The sequence below is a fragment of the Magnolia sinica genome, chromosome 18 (assembly GCF_029962835.1).
Source record: "Magnolia sinica isolate HGM2019 chromosome 18, MsV1, whole genome shotgun sequence".
NCBI classification, from domain to species: Eukaryota; Viridiplantae; Streptophyta; class Magnoliopsida; order Magnoliales; family Magnoliaceae; genus Magnolia; species Magnolia sinica.
In genome coordinates, this window is record NC_080590.1 from 4095161 (window position 1) to 4118599 (window position 23439).

Genomic DNA, 23439 nt, shown 5'->3' on the forward strand with positions numbered 1-23439 from the left:
CCAATGACTCCACAGGCTTGGAGTGGGAACACTTGGGTTTCACCCCAGGCAATCTCCATGCTTGGGCCTTACCTTTTGCATGGCTGGGATGCCCAACGCAAGTGACACTGCACGCATGAAGGAACACATCACATCATGCCAAAGTTTACAAAGCTTCTCTGATCTGCTGCTCATGTGAAGACCTTCCAACTGCTTGAAACATCATGATGCTGCTGCACCCAATTGTTTTGTCACTGATGACACCAGTCGAATGTGCCACTAAACCTGAGGCGAAATCACAACCACTGCCTCAGGCCCACTCTTTGTTATTCCCTTGCCTGTTTTGATTCTCATATATTTGATATTTCTCATCTAATGGCCAATATCAAGATCCAGAAAGGAAGAAAGAAACGAGAGAGGAGAGGAGAAAAGAGAAACTTCTTCGTGATTTTTTTTTTCTTTTTATTGAAGTCCAAGTTACAGGACCGGTTGTGTTATAAAAGAATAAAGAAATCGAATAGGGAACTGTGACACATCACGAGATTGCGGGAATAATATAACCCAGTTGCTCAAAAGAATCAATGATCAATGATATAAATCCATGTACGTATCTTAGCCTACACAGCAACTAACTCTCGCCGTCCCCACTTGCCATGGCCCCCTTCCGAAAGCTGAAACAAAAGAAGAGATCCGGCCGAGAACCCAAGAAGAATTCAATGACCATATGATCGTTCGTGTGTCAGTAGACCCCAAATTCGGCGCCCACGCAAAGAATCTGAGTTTCCGTCAATGCTAAACTCACCCTGTCAATTTGACATTGTCATCCTAGAGTCAAGACTTCTGTTGTTGTTCAGGTGTGTTAGAGAACTCCGTTTAGGAATGGGTCATGTTATGGTGCTCCTCTTAGAGCCTGCTCCTCTAGATTTCTCGTCACCTACTTCTGGCAGCAGCTGGCAGATCAGGCCGGACTGCTCGCCACCAGGAAGTGACAGGCCTCTAACTTTCAGACGCTTTGTTCCGTACTCAAATGGTGTGAGTTCCCTAACATTTGATCCTACATCAACCTGAAAATTAGCCCTTGCAGTTTGATCCCTTGATTTCGGTTCCATGCTCAGCTTTGTGTCAATTGGTGGTGCTTTGAATTTGTTGGAGGCAGCAGCAACCACGCCGCTGACTCTGTTTTTTGGAGCAGAATCTAGAGCTTCTTTAAAATGGTGATTTGCAGCAGGCTGGTCCAGCTTGTCGGGCACACAATCTGATGATGGGAATTGCTCAGTTCTTCTGTCCAGGTGATGTTTCTTCAGCCGTTTAAGTGCCTGAAGGGAAACATGAAAGCAGAGTTGTTTGATATCATTAGAAACCAACATTAAACAGATGAAGCGCCATGGAAGATGAAAACACCAAAAACCAAGAACATGATCATTTGCTTGAAAACCCAACTTCCACAGAATGTCTGATGTTCAAAAACTTGACTCGATGTCTAGCCAAGTTGGGTCAACTCGAAGACTCAATCAAGTCTTTAATGGACTCAACTTGATATTTTAGTAATCAATTTAAAATATCTAGAAAGAGGAGAATCTTAAATTTCTTAGAAAGTAATAAAGTACTAAAAGGGAAAATAGAGCGGTGGTTAATAGACCACTGGTAATGATTCTAAACTCCTACACTTGAGCTGTTTTGAGTCACTCAACGTGTCATGTCAAGTCGACTTGGCAAAGTTTCAAGTCAACCAACTGAGTTTTAGAACTATGGGCTGATGCAGGGTTCGAAACTTTTTAGTCGCAGAAATTTTGAGGAACACAAATTTGTTTTTTTTCTTAGCAAAGGATCATCACCAATGACAAGTAGATCCATACCCAGGAATCAAACAAAGGATAGTTTCCCACCCCCGCAATCAAAAGCTCCCAACCTCTGGTAATGATTCTAAAACTCCTACACTTGAGCTGTTTTGAGTCAACTCAACATGTCATGTCAAGTCGACTTGGCAAAGTTTCAAGTCGACCAACTGAGTTTTAGAACTATGGGTTGATGCAGGGTTCAAAACTTTTTAGTCGCAAAAATTTTGAGAAACACAAATTTTGTTTTTTTTCTTAGCAAAGGATCATCACCAATGACAGGTAGATCCATACCCAGGAATCAAACAAAGGATAGTTCCCCACCCCCGCAATCAAAAGCTCCCAACCTCTCCCCACTCACACATATATATGCATGTAATCTTCTGCTGAGCCGAAGATGTCTCACTCCTTAGCCCTGAAGCTTGTCTCTTCATTCTCTTGTTGTTGAAGAAACTACTATCTAAAATTTAGTTCATTTTCCATTATAGGTACCATGGGGAACAAAACAAAAGATAAGCATTGTTGTTCTTTTTGCATTTTTATTCTTTTGTTGGTAATCCTTAATTCTTAAGAGAGTGAGGAATGTTCATACAAACTACTATTTATTGTGTTGCCTAGATTCTTCTAGTTTGCCATGCTAGTCACGTGGAGGAACTTTAACTGCACCTAAGCCATATTCCCTCGCATACAAGGAAAACTGCCCCTCAAACCTAAAATAGAAATATTGTAGGTGTGAAGAATTAAACAATTTAACTTTCAGATCACAAACTACTCTACTAGGCCTCCTACCTTTTCACCCTACTTATTTAAAGTGATCGTTCCCAAAATGGTCCACTCCATTTGGTTCATTGAATCCCACTAAAATTGTGTTTTGATCCTCAAAAAGTCCCCTGCATCTAGTTTAAACTTAGTTCCTAAGAATAAGGACATGAAAAACGAGAGAAATTTTGAAAAAAAAAAAAAGAAGTCAAAATGGACCCTTTATGGTTGTATCTACTTGTAACAGCGTGTCAGCCCTGTAATGGTTTCTCTGTATCACGTGGCAGGGGTAACCGTTTCCTTTACAAAATGACCTTTACAGCTGTAAGGCAACTGTTTTTAATACCACAAAAGGACATCAAATGAATTTGACATAAATAAATGAAAGGAGAGGGTATAGAGAGGGTCAAAGGGCAGGAAGACTAGATTGCATGGTCATAAATATCATAAAAAGCTGCATTTATGTGCATAGTAACAGACATTCTGAGTTTGTTGGTAACTAATCTCGGTTTGCCATATATAGGTACCCATCAGAATTAATGTGCTAACAAGGACTAAAAGTGAAAGCAAAACAATGCATGACATGCACAGTGCAGGCGCAATAAGTGGATCAGAGAAAATGGTTTGGATTCAATATTATCCACCAGAAAAGAGAAAATGGCACATTAAGTAATACCTGCTGTTCGGTGGCCTTTGAGTTTATTATGCTGTTCACAGTTCTCTTCTCTACTTTCACAGTGGATCTACGCTTGACCCTGAACATCTCAGAATCAGAATCTTCGCTGTATTGATCCACGGCAGGTATAACCTGCACAACGTGTGAACTGCCATGATCGGTAGACAAACAACTGTTATAAGACAGAGAGGATTGGGAAGATTCATGTCCACTAGCTGATACTTTTTCAGAACCCTTAGCTGAAGAGGTCATTGTATTGTTAACATTCACAGGACCCTGCATTATGAAATATATTAAATAAAATTCATATGGTTAAAATGCATAAGAAATTTGTAAGGAAGTTTTAAATTGGATGTTTCAAGTCCAACTGGATGGACCACAATATACAGTCCACCCAGCAGATAACTTCCAACCTTTCAAGTGTGTGTGTCATCCAACCCATTCAATAGGTTGGTCCTATCATGAGGATCACCTTACGCAAAAATAAGCCATATACACTCATCGAGTGGACCACTTGCATTTTTCTATTTATCAATAGCTAGAAATTGTTTTCTATTGTGTGGCCCACATGATGGGAAGATAGGCTCCTTTTTGCACTAGGTGATCCTTATGGTGGGGCCAACCTATTGGAAAGGGTTGGATATCACATGCACTTAACAGGTTGGAAGTTATTCACTGGATGGATCATGTGTCGGTTGGACTTGAGACCTCTTTAAATTGAAGGCTAATGCTCAGGTTAATAACACGAGACAACTAATAGCATTCAACCAAGTGTGAAACCTCACATGCAAAGACAAGCTGTCATCCCTCGGCACAGCAGTGACTGAAGGAGATGGAGTAACTTCAACCACATCAGATTTGATGAAGCTGTTCCCACTATTCTGCATCGCCGGTCTGTGAGAAACACAATCTGGTTCTCGTAATTGAACCTGAGCTTGCTCTGCACATTTAGAATTCTGTTCAATCTTTATCTCACAATATGGCACGTATCCATCTTCTTCACAGCATGAGAACAAACTGGGCTGCGGGCACAAGTCATTGCCTAACTCCAGTTGCCGTTGAACCGCCTCTAATATTCCATCTTCCTGCTCATATTTCTGGGAAGCAACTTCCATTTTCAAAAGATCCTCCCTCACAAAAATAAGACGGTCATGCCCACATGAACAGCCCCTTGCCTCAGTGTCTAAATCATACAACCAGTGTAATGAAAACCATTAGAAAAATTCAATATACATCCTAATGGACAAATGCCCAAAAAAAAAGGTGAACCAAAGAAGGGGAGAAAGGAGGAAGAAGCCTATACCATGGCGAAGGCAGATAGGATCCATATGACAGTTGCATTTAACACACGACACATAACAATCACGCTTGCAAAGGCTGCAGAGTATAGTTCCCTCAGAAGCTGGAGAAAAGCTCGTACGTGCTCCTAACTTCATGAGTGACCAGCGAGCACGATGCTGAAACCGCATTAGGTGCACAAAAGAAGCCTTTATGCACTGCTGTGAAACCAAGTCTGCTGATGAAGGAGCCAGATCTCTGGATTCAGGAGCAGACGATCTCTCAAATAGAAGCATCGCTTCTTTGCAAAGGAGTTCTTCATGAGGAAGGAGGGGCATCCTGTTAAGAAGACTGTAACGCTGGCTAGCAACTGCTCCCAGCGGAAACCAGTCACCAATTGCAAAGTTCACTGCCTCGCCACAATTAAAACCTAGAGTTCAATAAGATTTAGGAAAGGTGACATAAGATGAGCAACTGGCCTGATCATAACATGCAGTGCATGGAGCAATTCACTGGAAGATGAGTGGAAACTGGAAATAATGCTTAGTATCTTACCGTGACTGAATCCAGCATGATATGCTCTAGGAAAAGTGATAACAAACTCTCCTGGCTTTTGTACAGCTTTATATACAGGAACACCGTGTTCTAACAGAATGTTTGGAGGAAACATGGTTGTCTTTCCCAAAAGCACATCAAATGCTGCATCATCTCCTTCAGTGGATAGAATTTCACGAGAGTACACATGCTCCCGGACCACTTTTTCAAAATCAGGAGCTGCATGACCAGGAATCCCATACCAACTTTTCGATGCACCGCAATGATGATAATTGATGCTGCCAGTGACAAATAGAAACCAGATTTATAAAATACATTATCAATGCTAAGAACAAGGAATGACACTCAAGCCTTGAACACCAGCAGATAAGATTCAACACATACCTGTACAAGTAATGATCTTCCACATGCCATGCAAACATACTGAACAGCATTCCAATGTAAAGCATGGGATCTGTTACTCCCTGAAACAAACGAAACAAATAAACAAACAGCCAAAAGCATGCAGCAGCTTAAAATGTTACAACTATTAAATATCAGAAGAATGAAAAATTATGTACCGGGATTGCACTCGGCAGCAGTCGCAACACAGATTTGGGCAGCCGAGAAAGCCTCTGAAATCAAAACCATAAACAAAACGATATACCAATTGGTTAATCAGGATAACAAACCAAAAGGCATGTAAACTCAACCAAACTAAATGACACAGGACAATTAACCACTTGCTATAAAAGCTCGAACTGATAGAGCATGGCGAATTAATCCATTTATCTCATAGCCCAGGCCCCACATCCCATGGGTTAGGACCTCAGCCGAACCCCCTCGTGGGCCCCACTTCACATGGGTTCCGCTTCACACGGGTGGAGCCCGCCTCACACAGGCCCCCCTGCATCCCACAAGCCACCCTACTCAAGCCCAGTATGAAAATGCCCCTACATTACTAAAACACTGATCTTGAACTGTTAAGGGCTTATTTAGCCGTTGGAAGGAAAGAAAACCATGACAGTCAACAATTCCTGAACTTGACTATCAGTATGTGCCATGTCAAGAAACTGCTTAATGCCTTAATGCCTTAGTGAAGGAGATCCCAAATTCTCTATAGACAAACAGCTACCTTTTCCTTTTCACTAAAAAATTTTCCATTATGATATTTGAGCTCTTCGTGAACTACACAATAAAGCAGGGTTGATGTGTCCATAAAGGAAAATAGATTGGTTCAAAAATGGACAAGTTTCTTATTGCAAATGTTGATACAAATAAAATAAACAAAAGGAGAATGCTAATGTTCCCACCTTCATGGGGAGTTTAGCAACATCCTCAAAGCTTTTAAAGTCACACATGGGATGACCTATCATCAATCTTGGCAGTCCGTTCAATAGTAGTATTGGGAGCAAGCCATGGTGCATGATTCATGCCAATCAGATGACCATAACCCTTCGAATGAGTCCAATTTGTTATAACTGTCCATTTCTCATGAGCCATAGATCGCATGTTTAGAATCATCAAACCAAAGTGCTACTTTGGATTCATAAGCAATACATACAAAGTGGGATCCATCAAACAGTCTATTTTCCATGCTATTGATCGGATGTTTAGGATCATCTGATTGGCTTGATTTTTGCACCAGAGGTTGCCCCTATTTATGAAATGGACAGACGGTCCAAGTCAATGATTGGTCATCATATGAGTCATTTAATAGCCTTGGGGACGCTCTGTGATGTTAGCATTTCCCTAAACAAAAAATATTGCAAGCTTCTTATCAGTACAAACAAAATGAGGAAATGTGGAACCCATAAATGAGAGAGTGCATAGGAAGGAAGAAGCCAGCAAAAAGTGGCACCACCAAGAATCCAGACACTTTAAATTTTAAAGACACATTAAACAGGGAACAATGAAGAAAATGAGTCAAGGTCTAAATGTAAAATTGGGGCTCCAAGCAATCTAAGCTTTTGCTTTTCTCATCTTTGAAATGGGTGAACTTAAGCAATGTTAAATTATAGTATAAAAAATTTCTACCAGAAGAACTCTTTGAAAAGAAATAGTAAGAAATAACACCTCCAAGTTCCATTTGCTTTTTCCAAGTTGATCGATAGAAGAAGATGAAAAGGCACTTCCATCAATATCGCATGCATACTCAACAGCTTCTATCTTGCCACAAGCAATTTCATTCCAAAATTCCTCTTCCAAGTATTTGGCAGGAAGACATCCAGCACTAACGTATCTTCGAGTAAAAACCTTGTTCGCCATTTTCTCAAATTCACGGAATGAATACTTTCTGAAAAACCATGCAAACATTCACACACCACAGAAAGTAATAAGGCAAGAAATTTAGTTTCTGTTTAAAATAAAAACTTACCTCCCACTCATGAAAAAGGAGACCTTATCATCTGTATCCCACTCCGCAAACCGGAGAGGTTGCACTCTTGTTTGAAACTTGAAACCAGTTTTTTCTTTCATCAATACAACACCCGCAGGTACAGAAGCACTCAAAGGCGAAATAATCTTGCATATACCTGAAAGTTGATAGCGAGAATTTAGTTCTCTGTAAAATAAAACCGAATTTGAAACCAGCAGATTTTGAAATGTCCACACTCTTCAAAGTTCATCAATGAACAGCATTCTCCATATTAATCCAGTAATAACATCCATTGAAGACAAAATGATCTGATTTGATAAATTTCCTATTCCAAAACCATCAATGTAATGGTTGGATATCCAAAACTTCATACTTCAGAACTTGGTGTAATATCCAGTGAAAGAAATGATAACCACAAGAGCTATCAGTACAATGGCTTGGTACAACATAAGTGTTTATGGAGGCAACATTTATCTGTGAAATAAATGACTTCAGATGAAAGAGTAACAGCAAAGGCAAGAAAAAAATGCATTGCTAAGCACAAATATTGCTGCCTGACAATGGGAAGATGCATGGAATGACAATCGACGCCATGGAATGAACTCCAAGATCATCAAAGCCTTTTGAGCGACAATCAACAGGCAGCATATAGAGGCACCATAAAGCTACACCATGAATTGAATGATTAAAATATTAGTGTTTTGTTATTTAGTAAATCTTCCTCCATGCAACATGGTTGCCAATGTATCATTTTGACACGAGGATCTCAACAATGCCTTGAGCCATTACAGGCAACATGATAGTCAACACCAGGGTTATGAGAATCGTATGATTCACACGATTCATATTGTATTGTATGGGTGTTAGATTTGAATCGTACACCCAAATCGTAAATCCCAAATAATCATACAATTACAATAACCGTACGAATCATCTGAATCGTACCAATAATCGTAGATTACATAATGGGCCCAAAAATTACTTAAAAATCATTTTTTATTCAATTTTTCTTCTTTCTTTGTACCCTTCTGCTCATAAAACATGAAAAGGCCTCCCCTATTAAATATATCCTCTCTTTTTTCTAGAGAGAGAGAGAGAGAGAGAGAGAGAGAGAGAGGCAAGAGGATATTTAGGGATTTTGATATTCAAAAATCCAAAACAAAGAAATCAAGATACTATTCACAATAGATTCGAATGCCATTTTTTCTAACATGATTCTATACTTAAGAAAGGTACAAAAGAACGAAATTATTAAAGGACTCTTGTATGTTTTTTAAGGTAAATTTTTCCGAAAGGCAACAAAAGAAAATAAAGGAAAAAGGCACGAATCCTTTAATATCATGGTGTGTATACCATATACATTTTCTCAATTGATAATATCATGAAACGTATGACTTTTTCAGTACATGTTGATGGGAAATGGATGATTAATGAGTTTTTAATATTTTCTTATTTACTTATATTTTTTTCGTTTGTTTTTTATATATATTTTTTTAAAATAAGAAAATTCTTATGATTTACATAATTTAACTGTTCACATTGCGAATTAAAAAAAATAAAAAATTTGCTGCAAACAGGAAATCGTTCCAAAATCATAGTCTCAGCAACCCTAACCTCTGATTAGTGGACAACTTTTTGGTCAGTTCAGAACATCCATGGATTAAATGTCCCAATCAATTTTTTTAATGTGATCAAATCAATATAGTTTTTGGTGTATGGTCCATCTAAGTTATTGCTCAAAATTTGATGGTGTTATAACTATGGATTCACTCCAAATTACCTATATGCCCTTAAAAAGCAACTAGAAGTCAGTCATGTTACATTCTCAAAGGAACATTTACCACATTAGGCAATCACAGCAGCTGAATCATACCTATTAACTTACTAGTTCTTCTAGATACAATTGTCAGTTTTCAACAGTTTGGGACCACAAATGGATGGGAGACACGGGGTGTAAAATTTCAGTTTCACTTGTAGCACTAATGGGTGATACAGTATCATCAAAGATAATGAATGACTCAAAAAGAGACATTGCCAGTGTCCTCCAATCTTTTATCATGGATGAATTAATATTTGGGGTGCATTATGGCATTCATCCCTTGTTAACTGTTAAAGGAATTGTGCAAAGATGTAGAAAGTTGTAACTTGGTGCATCAAATTCTTGTCTGCAACAACAGTAGAAGCATCATTTAGCTAAAAGAAAAAAAAAAAAAAAAAAAAAAAAGGAAATAAAATGTTGAATAGATGCAGCTCAGTTAGAATGCACAAAGATGTAGATATATATCCTGATTTAACAATCATGAACCGTCTCCACCCACATGAAGACCCATGTGCTGCCTGACGCATCAAAATCTTGTTTACATCAGTAGAAGCAGCGTCTAGTTTAAAAAATAGAAAATAAAATATGAAATGAAAGCAGCTCTCAAATACAGAATGTTGATATGAAGTGCATACTTAAGAACAACGGTGACTGTTAAGAAAGAAACTAATAATATCATGAAACGTATTACTTTTTTGGTACATGTTGATGGGAAATGGATGATTAATGAGTTTTTAATATTTTCTTATTTACTTATATTTTTTTCATTTGTTTTTTTATATATATTTTTTTAAAATAAGAAAATTCTTATGATTTACAATACGATTTACGGTTCGATATGATTCAACCCCTTTTACGATTTGCAATATGATAACGATTTTGACACAATTGGTCAACACCTATATTATAAAGTAACATGTTATAACAGAGGCACCCAACGGTCCTAACCAATCAAGATTTCGTATGACCGGAAACTTTTTTTTTTTTTTTTTTGGAAAGATGTACAATCATGTCACAGATACATTTTCTACTGGAAAGAAGTACAAATGTGTCAGAGAAGTATGTAATAATTTAAAGAGGAGACATCTCCAAATACCATTTTCCAGTGGCTGAAATGTGAATAGTGTACACGATGTAGCTCAAATGGTAGTGTAGGACCATCCAAAAAGAAGTGCGCATATTCATTTCAACTTTGACATGCACAAAGCTTGCATTAAGGGATATGTGCTACATATTCTTATTCTCAAATTTCCTTTACTCTCCCACCATCCAATCATCCAAGGTTTACAACCCATGGACACATAATGCAAGGGCATTTTCACAGCGGGCTTGAGTAGGGTCGTCTGTGGGATGCAGGGGCACACTCGGGTTGGGCGGGGCCCACGGGGGAGGTTTCGTGTTCGAGACTCCTCACCGGGGGTGATTAATGCACATTTCATATTGGGCTCGAGTGGGGTAGCCTGTGGGATGCGGGGACACACTCAAGGTGGGCGGCCCATGTGACGTGGTACCCATGTGATTTGGGGCCCACGAGGGGTTCGACCGAGGTCCTAACCCATGAGATGTGGGACCTGGGCTATGAGATAAAGAGATTAATTCGTCATGCTCTAACAGTTCGAGCTTTTAGAGCAAGTGATTAATTGTCCTGCATCAAATTGGTATCAGAGCGAGAGGTCTCATGTTCGAGACTCCTCACCGGGGATGATTAATGCAAGGGCATTTTCACAACGGGCTCCAGTGGGGTCGCCTGTGGGATGCAGGGGCACACTCGAGGGCGAGGCCCACGAGGGAGGTCTCGTATTCGAGACTCCTCACCAGGGGTGATTAATGCGCATTTCATAGCAGGCTCGAGTGGGGTAGCCTGTGGGATGCGGGGACACACTCAGGGTAGGCGGCCCGTGTGAGGCGGTATCCATGTGATTTGGGGCCCAATAGGGGGGTTCGGCCGAGGTCCTAACCCATGAGATGTGGGGGAGATAAATGGATTAATTCGCCATGCTCTAACAGTTCGAGCTTTTAGAGCAAGTGGTTAATTGTCCTGCATCAACACATGTTTACCTTGTGAGATTACCTTCACATTAAACCTTCCACAAATGGTTGGTGTTAATAATTGCATGAAAACATTTTAGTTATGGATTCCTTTTCACTTGACTGTAACCATTTTGCATGTTTAGTTGTCAACCTGCATAGAAAAGTGGCACGTGCAATGCACATGGAGAGAGGAAGCGGTTTGCAAGACATGGAGAAGGGTGGACAGGCGATTGTCCAAGGGAATTTATTTCGTACTCTGGCAGAGCATGACCCTTGATATGCTGTGTACACATGCATTTTTAGATCTTGCACACGTGGCACCTACTACATAATTTAACCGTTCACATTGAGAATAAAAAAAATTAAAAATTTGCTGCAAACAGGAAATCGTTCCAAAAACATAGTCTCAGCAACCCTAACCTCTGATTAGTGGACAACTTTTTGGTCAATTCAGACCATCCATGGATTAAATGTCCACAAATCAATTTTTTTATATGATCAAATCAATATAGTTTTTGGTGTATGGTCCATCTAAGTTATTGCTCAAAATTTGATGGTGTTATAACTATGGATTCACTCCAAATTACCTATATGCCCTTAAAAAGCAACTAGAAGTCAGTCATGTTACATTCTCAAAGGAACATTTACCACATTAGGCAATCACAGCAGCTGAATCATACCTATTAACTCACTAGTTCTTCTAGATACAGTTGTCAGTTTTCAACAGTTTGGGACCACAAATGGATGGGAGACACAGGGGGCGTAAAATTTCAGTTTCACTTGTAGCACTAATGGGTGATACAGTATCATCAAAGATAATGAATGACTCAAAAAAAAGACATTGCCAGTGTCCTCCAATCTTTTATCATGGATGAGTTAATATTTGGGGTGCATTATGGCATTCATCGCTTGTTGACTGTTAAAGGAATTGTGCAAAGATGTAGAAAGTTGTAACTTGGTGCATCAAATTCTCGTCTGCAACAACAGTAGGAGCATCATTTAGCTAAAAGAAAAAAAAAAAAAAAAAAAGGAAAAAAGAAAAAAAGGAGGAAATAAAATGTTGAATAGATGCATCTCAGTTAGAATGCACAAAGATGTAGATATATATCCTGATTTAACAATCATGAACCGTCTCCACCTACATGAAGACCCATGTGCTGCCTGACGCATCAAAATCTTGTTTACATCAGTAGAAGCAGCGTCTAGTTTAAAAAATAGAAAATAAAATATGAAATGAAAGCAGCTCTCAAATACAGAATGTTGATATGAAGTGCATACTTAAGAACAACGGTGACTGTTAAGAAAGAAACTATGCCCACAAATGCATGAACCAGAATTAACAACACAACACAAACATATTAATGAAGAATTTTTAGGGGTTGTTTGGCAGCATGGATTTGGATTCTGATTCGAGAATCCAAATCATGGATTTTGCATTCTTTCAGTAGCACTTGGCCGCTTGATTTTCAATTCTGTCGAATCCAGAAATTATGTTTGGTAGCCTGGATTTTGACTTATGGGAGCCTTAAAAGAGAGGAGAGCAGTTGTGATAGTTGGGTAGGATTGAAATCCAGGATTTTGCAACCCACCTTTTCACTTGGATTTTAAAATGCACTCTTTTGAGGATTTTAATACAAGTTGGATTTGAAATCTAGGATTTTGGGGGTTGCCAAACATGATTTAGATTGAAAATCTCATATTCCAATTCCTAACTGCCCAAAATCCATGCTACTAAATGACCCCTTTAAGTGCCAAAGCACTATGACTGCAATAATAGAAGTCAACCTCAAACACTGAAAAGTTTGGAATCAAACTTATGTAAGAATTGAGCACTATGGGAGGGAAAAAAAGAAAAAAAGAAACAGAAGTAGAACTTGAAGGTCCACCCTGAGAGAGGTACAGCTTCAATTTAAAACACTTACTAATGAACCACTTTAAAAAATAAAAAATTACCATATTTAGAAGCTACTGGAGCAATCTGTTGTAGATAAATTAAGGGATCCTCAAACTCCTCCTTTGTGGGGCTGAATACAGGGCACTCAGGAATTTGGTCTATCCATCCTAAATCAGCTGTGTCGAATTTTTCAACCTTGTGCTTTGAGAAAACATCCCTTCCACTTGAAACACCACTAACCCGTGAATTCAAATGCACATTTTCAGGCAATCTCATTCCACATGATGTTGAAGCTCTTAAAGCATCCCCACCACTTCTAGCCATCATATTAGTAACATTTACTCCTTCAGATGCAATGCCCAAATTCATCCGTTGGAGCCTCTTACGCTTAAGAATTTCTAGTGCATTCTTAGCCTCTCTGGACAAACAAGCCCTTCCTTCCACCTATCAAACAAGTGAAAGAGGATAAGGAAAGCAGTGAGCAGCAGTTAAATGGTACCAAAGAGGTTAACCTAACACATTATTAAGTATTGTACATTTCATATTACATTAATGTCTCCAATGATTATTACATAAAGAAACATTTAGATGCATATACATTGCCAGCTACCTCTACCTTACACGGATCCCCATTTTCTAGAAAACCTCCATCCATGAATAACTATGTCAAACACACCAGCATGGGCTGTTAGGGAAACCTGTACTTTTTTTCTTGAATTTGCAATATTTATACACTTTACACGATATGAATCAATTTCTAGTTATTTAGGCCATGTTTGAAAACCATGGATTCCATGCCAAGCAGTGGAAAAGGAAAAGAGTTTTCCCTTGATGTGACGATTGTGTTGTTTCGATAACAAAGAAAATGGTGGATTCCACCAAGCAATCATTACACTTTTCCATGATTTGGATTCTTGGCACATTCAACTACGTGAGTATTGTGAAAGGACCCTAAGGTTTCCTCTTGCTATACAAACAAGAATTCAAAATTGGAATCCATGTTTCAATAGTTCTAGTAGAAATCATCATTGGCTAATTATCTTTTTATTTTCCTTTTTCTTTTGCCATGAATTCCAAGTATACAAATATGCCCTTAGACCATTTCCCTATATCTAAGGCATCTAGGAACTAAAATTATAAATAATAAAATGTTTTTCAATATCAATACAATCCATATGGACATGTTGGTATGTCGTGTTTCCAAGGTCTGGGGTGGCCATGGCCAAGACTGCCTCCTTTCCTCATGCAAGTAATGGAGATTATGCAACATTACTTGAGGTAACCCGTGGATTCAGGGCGGATGGGATTCTGTTGATCCTAGCACCCGGCTATACATATGGTGGATGCTGGCAAAACCTCACCAGTCCTTCAGTGGCTCCTTGTGAATGGGCCATAAACCAAGAAGATAGCACCAACCCGAATAACCACCTACTACTGATAACTAGCATACAAATGAGCAGTATAGGGGAAAACACCATTGATCAGGAATTTAGGATAGTCTGATCAAGCCAGGTTTCAGTAAGTGGCCAATCCATCTCAGTGCCCACAGGCTACATGGTTCAGATCCTCATAGACATGTGCCACTTCTACCGTACAAGATACGAGGTGTAATAACTCCCCCATTCAGTGCACCCAGTTTACTTTCAGCATTATAAAATTTACAATACGTGAGAGGAAGTGCCGAAAATGCTCAGAAATTGTAAGCACACCATGAGGTGTACCTACACCAGTACTTACTCACGGGTGTGCGTGCACCCTTGTATGTGGTCCATGAATGACAAAGCTCCTAACAATCTCTCATGGTACCACACGTCTATTAGGGTATCTGTACCCATGTCGCCGATTTTGGCAAATACAGAGCCCTGCATCAGTACCCGTATCTCGGCATCATATGTTGCGCTTACTTAATGTAGGTCGGACGATTTTCTTCAGAACGAGAGGAGCCATTTCACCAACCGAACCGACCTGGAAACTATTTCACATGAAACTGGTCCTATGGGTGGAAAAGGGTTTTGTCTTCTTCTCTACGAGTTTTCTAACAGAGAGACCTTTCACCTCAGAAAAAGGTAAAATTTTACGAGCATGCCCATCTCTGAAATGTATAGATCGATCTCCATGAGAAGAGGAAACTGGCGGCATCAGCCCCTTTTCTCAAATGAAATTTAGAGGCATTTCAAAAGCCAGCCATCGAATCACACGATGCATATAGAAAATTCAACAATGGCGTTTCCATTCATTTCCTAGATGGCCGGATCCACAAAAGCCCTTAACTTCCATTTCGCGGACCACTGAATCCATCAAAGCCCCTAACATTTTCCGAATCAAACGGGAAACAGAGATTCCACGAAAGCCATACAGAAACGACAAAATGCACTAAAAATCGAAGAAAAACCAGAAAATCACGATTTAAAAAGCTCCGTCAAATCGCAATGCATATAGAAAATTCGACAATCGTGATTCCTTTCATTTCTCGGACAGCCGAGTCCATCAAAGCCCCTAACGTTTTCCAGATCAAATGCAAAACAGAGATTCTACAGCAAGGATACAGAAATAACAAAATGTACTAAAATCGATGGAAATTTTTTGGTTTAAAAACAAAAAACGAAGAATATCCAGAAAATCAATGAAAAAAACGAAAAGATATATAATTTTTTTTAAAGGCTAAGATCCAACGACCAAAAATACAGAAAAAAAAAAAAATCCAAGAAAACGACATAAACACAACAGAAACGAGAAAGAAAAATCGAAGATTTAAAGAAAAATACCATTTCATACCGACCGTCTTCCCTCGAATCCTCCGCCGTCCGTCGAATGGGACAAAAGCATAAGAAATCCTCCCCAACCCGAAACCCTATACCCGACCTCTGCCGTTTCCTTCCGTTAAAACGGTGCTTTCAAGAAACGGCGACGCACATTACAAGAAATCCAGCCGCGTCAGAACCCGAGATCCGAAGCTTCCCTCCAAAGCGAAGAAAAGTCGCTGGAAATTCCACGCTTTCTTCGAATAAAAGTCAAGCAGAAAACCGGCCAGAGCAGATTCCCGACGAGGAGAAAGGAGGTTTTCCGGCGAGAAAAAGGAGGTTTTCCGGCGAGAAGGCAACGGAGGATGGGAAGAATAGTACGATATCGGGAAACGGGACTTAGAAAACCGGAAAAAAGGGTAAGGGAGGGGTATTTATAGTTAATTATTAAAAACAAATGTTAAGAAAACGGGGAAGGATAGCGGTAGTTGCAGACGTTCAACCAAACGCCGACTGGCCCAAACGCGTTTTTGGCCCATAGCCACTTGGCCGACGAAGAATTACTGAAATGCCCTTTCTTGATGGGAAGCAGATGAGCTGTTTCGCGGGTACTGTATATCAACGCCGTCCATGCATTTTCCAGTCCACTTTAGGACGTGCTTCCAAAATTTAAGTTGATCCAAATCTCAGGAAACAATGACGATTGAATGCTCATCATTAAAAACTTTCCAGCGCCAATAAGAAGAACCGTTATATTTATTTTTCATCCAATTCCTTGATAAGGTCAAAAAGTATATGAAGTGAATAATACAAGTATCGGCTGGATCCAAAACTTTTGGAACTAGTAACAATCTTTTAATGGTTACCCAACACTCTACATGTGTAGTGTAGTGGAGATTAGGATATGTTTAATTTTTCAAATTTCGGCAAAATGGTTGGGCAGCATGGATATACAGTACATTCATCAAAGTGAATCCATGTGGTGAGAGTAGCACCCACAAAATGTGTTACTTGTAACAGCTAAAATCATTCCACTTTTTATGATATTTTTTTACTAAGAAAAAAGCCCATTGATTCCTTATAGTAAGAAGGCTTTTTGGTCAATTAGATCTAAAGTAATTGAGAATGAATGTAGCAGTTTATTGATCACGTGGTTTTCTTACCTTGCTATTTTGGTTTGGTCAATGATCAAGTTTTAAATGATTTTTATTAAAATATTTCTAAATTCCATGAAATTACTTCAATTGCCCCTTGAAAGAAGGATTACTAAGATTGAGGGTAGGAACAGTGTAGTCAATTTCACAAGGGTGTTTCGGTCAATTTGCTCAAAAGAGATTGAAGATGCCATGTTAGTTAAGCAACTTTTAATTTTCGGTCAAAAAGAAGGAAGCTTCAACGCGAGCTTCACAAACGAGGAAAGAAAATACGATAAATAGAAATTTTCTCAAAATATCATGATTAACTTATAAATGTAATGAATTTGATATTTTTTCGCGATATTTCAAAGTTTTAATAATAGTGGCTCTTTTACATGTATTTGGCTGATGAGTGTGCTCGACCACGTGATGCCCACGGCAAACATTTATATAAAGTGTAAACCTAAAACTATATTACGTGGGATGATCCTATCCATCCCACGAGGAGGTATATGGACCGCTTCTCCTTTTACTTACCATCGGCAAACCTTTTTATTGAATGGTTAAGGACATTTGTACATGCATGGGTGTCATTTAACCATCCATAAGATGGGCCTCTAAATGTTAGGCTTGTGTTCTTAGATTAACCTGCAGCTTAGGAGGCTACGCCCGAGGGGCAAAATGGCAAGACTCAGATAATTGGATGTTCACATGAAAACCCGTAGATAGGGACATGAATTGTATGGTAACACTAGTAACACTCACCTTTATGGTGAATGAACCTAGTAGGATTTGATTAAGCAACATGCAACTATTAGAGATGAAGCTCAAGAAAAATGCATTTGAAAGTTGTTAGGTCGACTCCGCCAACACATCTCTAAAAGCAACATATTGTCCATTCAAATCCGCTACATAGGTTCACCACATAGATTGGTAGCACCGGTCAACAAACAATCAATGGACCTCCTCGTTCATATGCAATTGAAGATAAATTGCTTAAGCCCCACTCATGGAAAGTTTGTGTGATTAGAAGCTATAGGGCCCGCATAGATCCTTGTGAGAAATACATTACATCAATCGGTTTCTCAAAATCATAATTGGGCTAAAGTCCAAAAGTCAGGCAAGCCAAAAAATCAAGTGACCCCTACCACAAGAAACAAAGGGATTTATACATCCACCACTGGAACTATATAAAGTCTGTGGAAGTTTTGGATCAAGATAATACTGATGCCAACAGCTTCTACTAGAAGAAGGTTTCATTAGACTTTTCCATTCTCATTGTTTTACGCTGTATGCTGCACAAGATCTAGACATGCCTAATTTTTTCTCATCTTATTATGAGCTTGAAAAACTAGTGTATGAAGTAAATTTCTCACGAGCATCTCTGTAGGCCCCACACAGCTTCTAATCTCATGAACTTCTAGTGGGCTGGAGCACACGCAATTTGCCTCCATATGTCATCCAACCTGGACAGCAAGAGAACACAAAGGGAGTTGATGTCACTGGGCAGGCCCAATCAGGAATGTGTGGGACCTTACTCTAACTCCGGTGGTAAACTCTTAGGAGTTTCAACACCTGGTCGAGGGTTTGAGTTCCCATAGGTAGTGAAATCCCACCATGGCGTGCGTGTGTGGTGGTGTGTGAGCACCTAAGGAAAAAAAAACAGGAATGTGCCATATGTAAATTTTATGCATTGGTCTGAACCCACCCAATTGATAGGACCCATGAGTGGGCCAATGCTAAAATATACATTGGTCCTATGTTTCTAAGCATCTATTCATACAAGTCCTTTGGACCATCATTGTCAGGTCCTTTTTAGTATTGATCAGTCTTTTTCTTTAGACACTTGATTTAGACCTTTTGACCATCTAAAAGTTGGGCACGGTAGTTATGAACCTTTGATGATTATGATCCTTACCTCATCAAATCATGGTCCACAAGTTTCGACGGTGTGGATCAATTGCCATTTGTTTTTGGTCCGTATCATGAAATGGCATAGGTGTAACCATTACGGGAAGTGCAGTGCTGACTACATTTTGAGGCTCTGCACATTTTAAATAAATGGTCTCAACTCATTCTCCTCATCGGTGGCACTGACTATTGCCTATGTAGACCATTCAACTTGTGGGCCCCACTGTAGATGAAGTAGATCTCCAAAATACACCGTTCAATCAAACCTAGTTATTCAATTGATGGAAATGAAATGTGAGTGGTCTAAATTCCAAGAGAAACCAAATAATTGCTATTATCTTCCTTAGAACACTGTGGACGGTTTAGATTGGTGTACTACGATGTCATGTGTATAGGTGAGGATTCACTGTCATTTTTAAATGGTGCAAAACTAGCATTGGTACGTACCAGACGCTACACATGTACAACCAAAGGTCTACATTTAACAGGGCTGGATGGACGGGTGGGATGATTTGATGTGTCCCATGGATTCACTGGGCTAGACTCATGCTAGTTTTATTAAAATTTAAATGTTTGAAATGGTAGTAACTCCCCTCATTACACTGATAGGCAGCTATCTACATCCATCTGAATGACATGTCACATCCTGTATAAGGCATATTTAGGAGAATTCATTGTCACAGCAACCATAACCATTCTAGAAATAGAATTTAAATGGATATGTAAAATTAAAATAGTAAACGGTCCAAATCTATAGATAAAAATTAAATGATTAATCTTATTTTATCATTACAATTTTTTTTATATTCCAATAGGCCTATAAAAAAAGGGGTAAAAAAGTCATTTACTTGAAAGAATCTTTTATTTTTTTACAAACCGTGCTTTCTCACCCAAACATGCATGAATTTCTTGTAACGCTTAATCACAATCAAACTCATATAAATGATATTTATAACAACAGGGTCATATTTAAGAAGGTTGGATGGACCGTTGATAATCTAATTCAGGATATTCCGGCTCCTTACCAAGTCACCTCGGGTCCAGTGGTACCTGGGCAGAAAATTCAGTTTTAAGGTATCTCTCTATCCAGACTTTCACGTCGGTTTTGCACGACTTAAAATATGATGGTGACTCATCTTAGTCATATGAATTGCTGATTTTTAGTTATACGGGCCATGAAATTGAGATTCTCGTTGTGGAAGAATAATATATCTAAATGATTAAATAATCCTACCATCTAATTAATCATGAGTGGTAATCCAAGTTCTAAGTTAAAAATCGGACGGTTAATATTATCTTCTCAGTGCAAGGTTTTCTCTACACTTTATACGCACTTGAGTCAACGATTTGGACGGCCTAGATTTCTTTACAATGATGCCATATGTGCAGTTGAAGTGTCACCACCAACTTCTACATTTGCTCAACTAACTCAACTTTAGCAGTCTTCCAAGCCTCTTTGCATGATATCACTGGCGAGAAATTTTATTATCGTGATATTTTAGATCAGGTAAGGTGGCGATAAATTGAAAAGGAGAAAAACTTTGATACTCTGGCGGAGCGTCATATATGATGTGCATGCACTAAGAAATGGTAAAACGAAATGCAATAAATTAAAATTGACACGTCCAGATTATTGATCTCAGTTTTGAAGTATTATTACCAAAAAATCACACTTATTTGATCATCTACGCGTCGGAATGGTAGTATTTATTGAACGGTTGAAATATAAAGGGTCCACCGGCCAAAATTCTGCGAAAAAGTGTCCACCAATCAAAAAATGTAATCTTTCAACCAAGTCGATTTTGAGACCATGACTTACCTACAGTGGACTTAGAAGTATTCAAAACCGAAACAGAAAGTACGCAACGTGTGGAATTTCTAAGTGCCTGCGTGTCAAGATGATAGCCTGACAAAGCATCAAATAACTTTCCATTGGAAAAACCGCCCGGATTGAGTTCTATCTACGGAAGCGACGAGTGGTTAAAGGAGTAAGTACTCCCGTCCAATCAGACGTCAAGGATGAGACACGTGTCGGCAGATAATGTGTGATTTGGACGGGGATTTCCTGCGAAAGCCTTTCGCAGGAAGTTCCTGCGCTGGGATGCTAAGTGGGGTCCACCGTGATGTTTGTGATAAATCCATACCGTCCATTCGTTTTAGGAGATCATTATAGGTCATTATATCAAAAATTACATGGATTTAAAACTCAACTGCGCCGCACGAGAGGAAACAGTTTTGATTTAGTCACCACCGTTGAAACATTTTTAAGGCCACAAAAGTTTCTTATCATGTTAAGTTTTTCATGTTTTCACTTCATCCCATTGGTAATGACCTTATAAACCGTTTGGATGGCATATAAAAATCAAGGTGGAGCCCAGAAAGATTTCAACGGTAGAAAACTATTTCCTCAGTTTTCCCTCTCGTATGGCCCAGTTGAGTTTTAAATCCAGATCATTTTCGGTGGAATGCCCTAAAATGATCTCGGAAAACGGATGGACGGGATGGATTTATCACAAACATCACGGTGGACCCCACTTACATCCCAGCGCAGGAACTTCCTGCGAAAGGCTTTCGCAGGAAATCCGCGTCCGTGTGATTTGTTTATCTTTTACTGTGTGCGCTCGCGGGAAACGGGAAACTGCTGGAACTGAAATAGCTGGCGGTTATAGCAGTTTTCACGCCCTACTACCAGCAAGCTTTCCGCTTTGGACAGGAGATCACGAGCCCAAGACCGACTGGTTTTCCGCTCAGCGGTTTGCTTTTGCGCGGTTGCTAGCCACTGGATTGAGTGCACTTTACAGAACAGCAACGAATCCAAGCCGTTTATCATGATCTTATCTTTACGAAGATTCCTCAGGTATAATTGAGACCTTATGATCATTAGATGGGCCACACGCGTAATTGGCCGTTAAAATATTACGGTCAATATCAAACATCCTACAAGATGGTAACATTTCCGCACGTGGCAGCGGACGAACTCGTGTAACAGTGTAATTAGGATTTCTACTTTGGTTTTTTTTTTCTCATTACGCGGAAGTTGGTCTATTCATCTTTTAGTCAGTGAAAACGAGTTTCGGCCGTCTTTGGAATCTCTCTCACACAAATACATCTCCAGATGCAGCTCGGCTCAGTACTTACTATGGCTTGATAAGCTACGTGTGAACCGCGGCTAGCTGGGAAGTGACAAAAAAACCCTTTTGTATTCTGTAAAAGTACCGAAAAACCCCTCATTCCGTCGCAGAGGCACTCGAATCACCGAATCTTTTTTCAGTGAAACGTTGATACTCTGACAGAGTGCAATGGATGATAAGCGATGCACTTAAAATGTACTTGTAAACTGCATACGTGGCATATGAGTGATTCAAATTTAACCGTCCAATCACTTAATAGTTATATCTATCAAGAGCCAAATATTACACTTATTGTCTAACTATGTATTAGTGAATATTTATTGGACAGTCAAAAATGAAAATAAAATAAAATTATCCAATGAACTTATTCTAACAAAACATTGTACACGAATTAGAGGTTTAGACTATTCAACCAAGCTGAATTTTGGAAAGTAATTTATATACAGGAAGTCCCACAATTTAATTGATTAAATTTGAGTTAATGCATCTTTAATTGTTCTATGGGAGTCTTGAAAGTGGCTTGGTAGTGTATATATGGGCTTTTGGATTAGATTCCACCAAGTCGGAGTCAACTTAGCCAAGTCACAACCCCACTTGAATAGTTTTCAATTTATGATCCAAACACTCCTAACCTTTTCCTCAATGAATGGGAGCCATCGATGATATTTATATTATAATGTTAGTTTAACAAATATTGGTTAATGCACTTAGCCATGTGATCATTTTGACTTTTGGATCATGGCTCTCTCAATGTTGAAGATACCAAATGAATGGTCTTGATATGGTCCATATGTGCCAAATATACATAGGTGATTGTGGATTCTTGATGAGTGAGTAACAGGTAGGGCTGGAAACAGATTGAATTTGGAGTCAATTTTTGTATACAGGAATTCAATATGATTAAGAATAATTGAGATTTGTATCCTGTGATATTGAGCAGTTCCTAAGAAACCCTATTCCAATTTGAATTGGTTAAATATTCAAAATTTTCAATCCCATCTCAATTCAGCCTGAATGTACTATTATTGCAAATTTCTTTTTCTTTTTCTTTTTAATGTATAAAATACCATCACTTCTGTTAGGTTGCGGTTTATTGACATTCCTTCAAATCACCGACAACGGAAAATAATGGAGATATTGATGGATTTTTCAGAATGCGTTTTACATTGCATGAAGTAAGTCTTCAATTTTACCGGTGAATGATATAGTTTTATGGAACCTAGATTTCTGTTTGGTTTTGTCTTCTCTTTTAATGATCTTTTGGTTGAATTCTCTCCTAGTCTTCTTTGATCCGAATATGCAATCATGCAAGCATGAGAGATTAATACAAATTTGCAG

The 23439-nt window shown here is 39.0% G+C and overlaps 1 protein-coding gene across 2 annotated transcripts; it reads right to left on the minus strand.

Annotated features, from left to right (window-relative positions):
• Positions 1 to 405: 405 nt before the first annotated feature.
• Positions 406 to 16393, minus strand: LOC131233103 (lysine-specific demethylase JMJ13-like). 2 transcript variants are annotated; one of them, XM_058229704.1, is made up of 11 exons: positions 15948 to 16393; positions 13242 to 13626; positions 7439 to 7595; positions 7138 to 7357; positions 5643 to 5696; positions 5467 to 5546; positions 5083 to 5360; positions 4553 to 4957; positions 4035 to 4432; positions 3250 to 3525; positions 406 to 1295 (listed from the first exon to the last, which is right to left on the minus strand). In XM_058229704.1, the coding sequence occupies exons 1-11, from the start codon at positions 15948 to 15950 to the stop codon at positions 864 to 866; spliced, it is 2688 nt and encodes an 895-aa protein (XP_058085687.1). In that variant the 5' UTR covers positions 15951 to 16393; the 3' UTR covers positions 406 to 863. The 2 variants fall into 2 exon arrangements, with proteins under 2 accessions (XP_058085687.1, XP_058085688.1); XM_058229705.1 differs by lacking the exon at positions 13242 to 13626 and having other exon boundaries at positions 15948 to 16387.
• Between the last annotated feature and the right edge of the window lie 7046 nt (positions 16394 to 23439).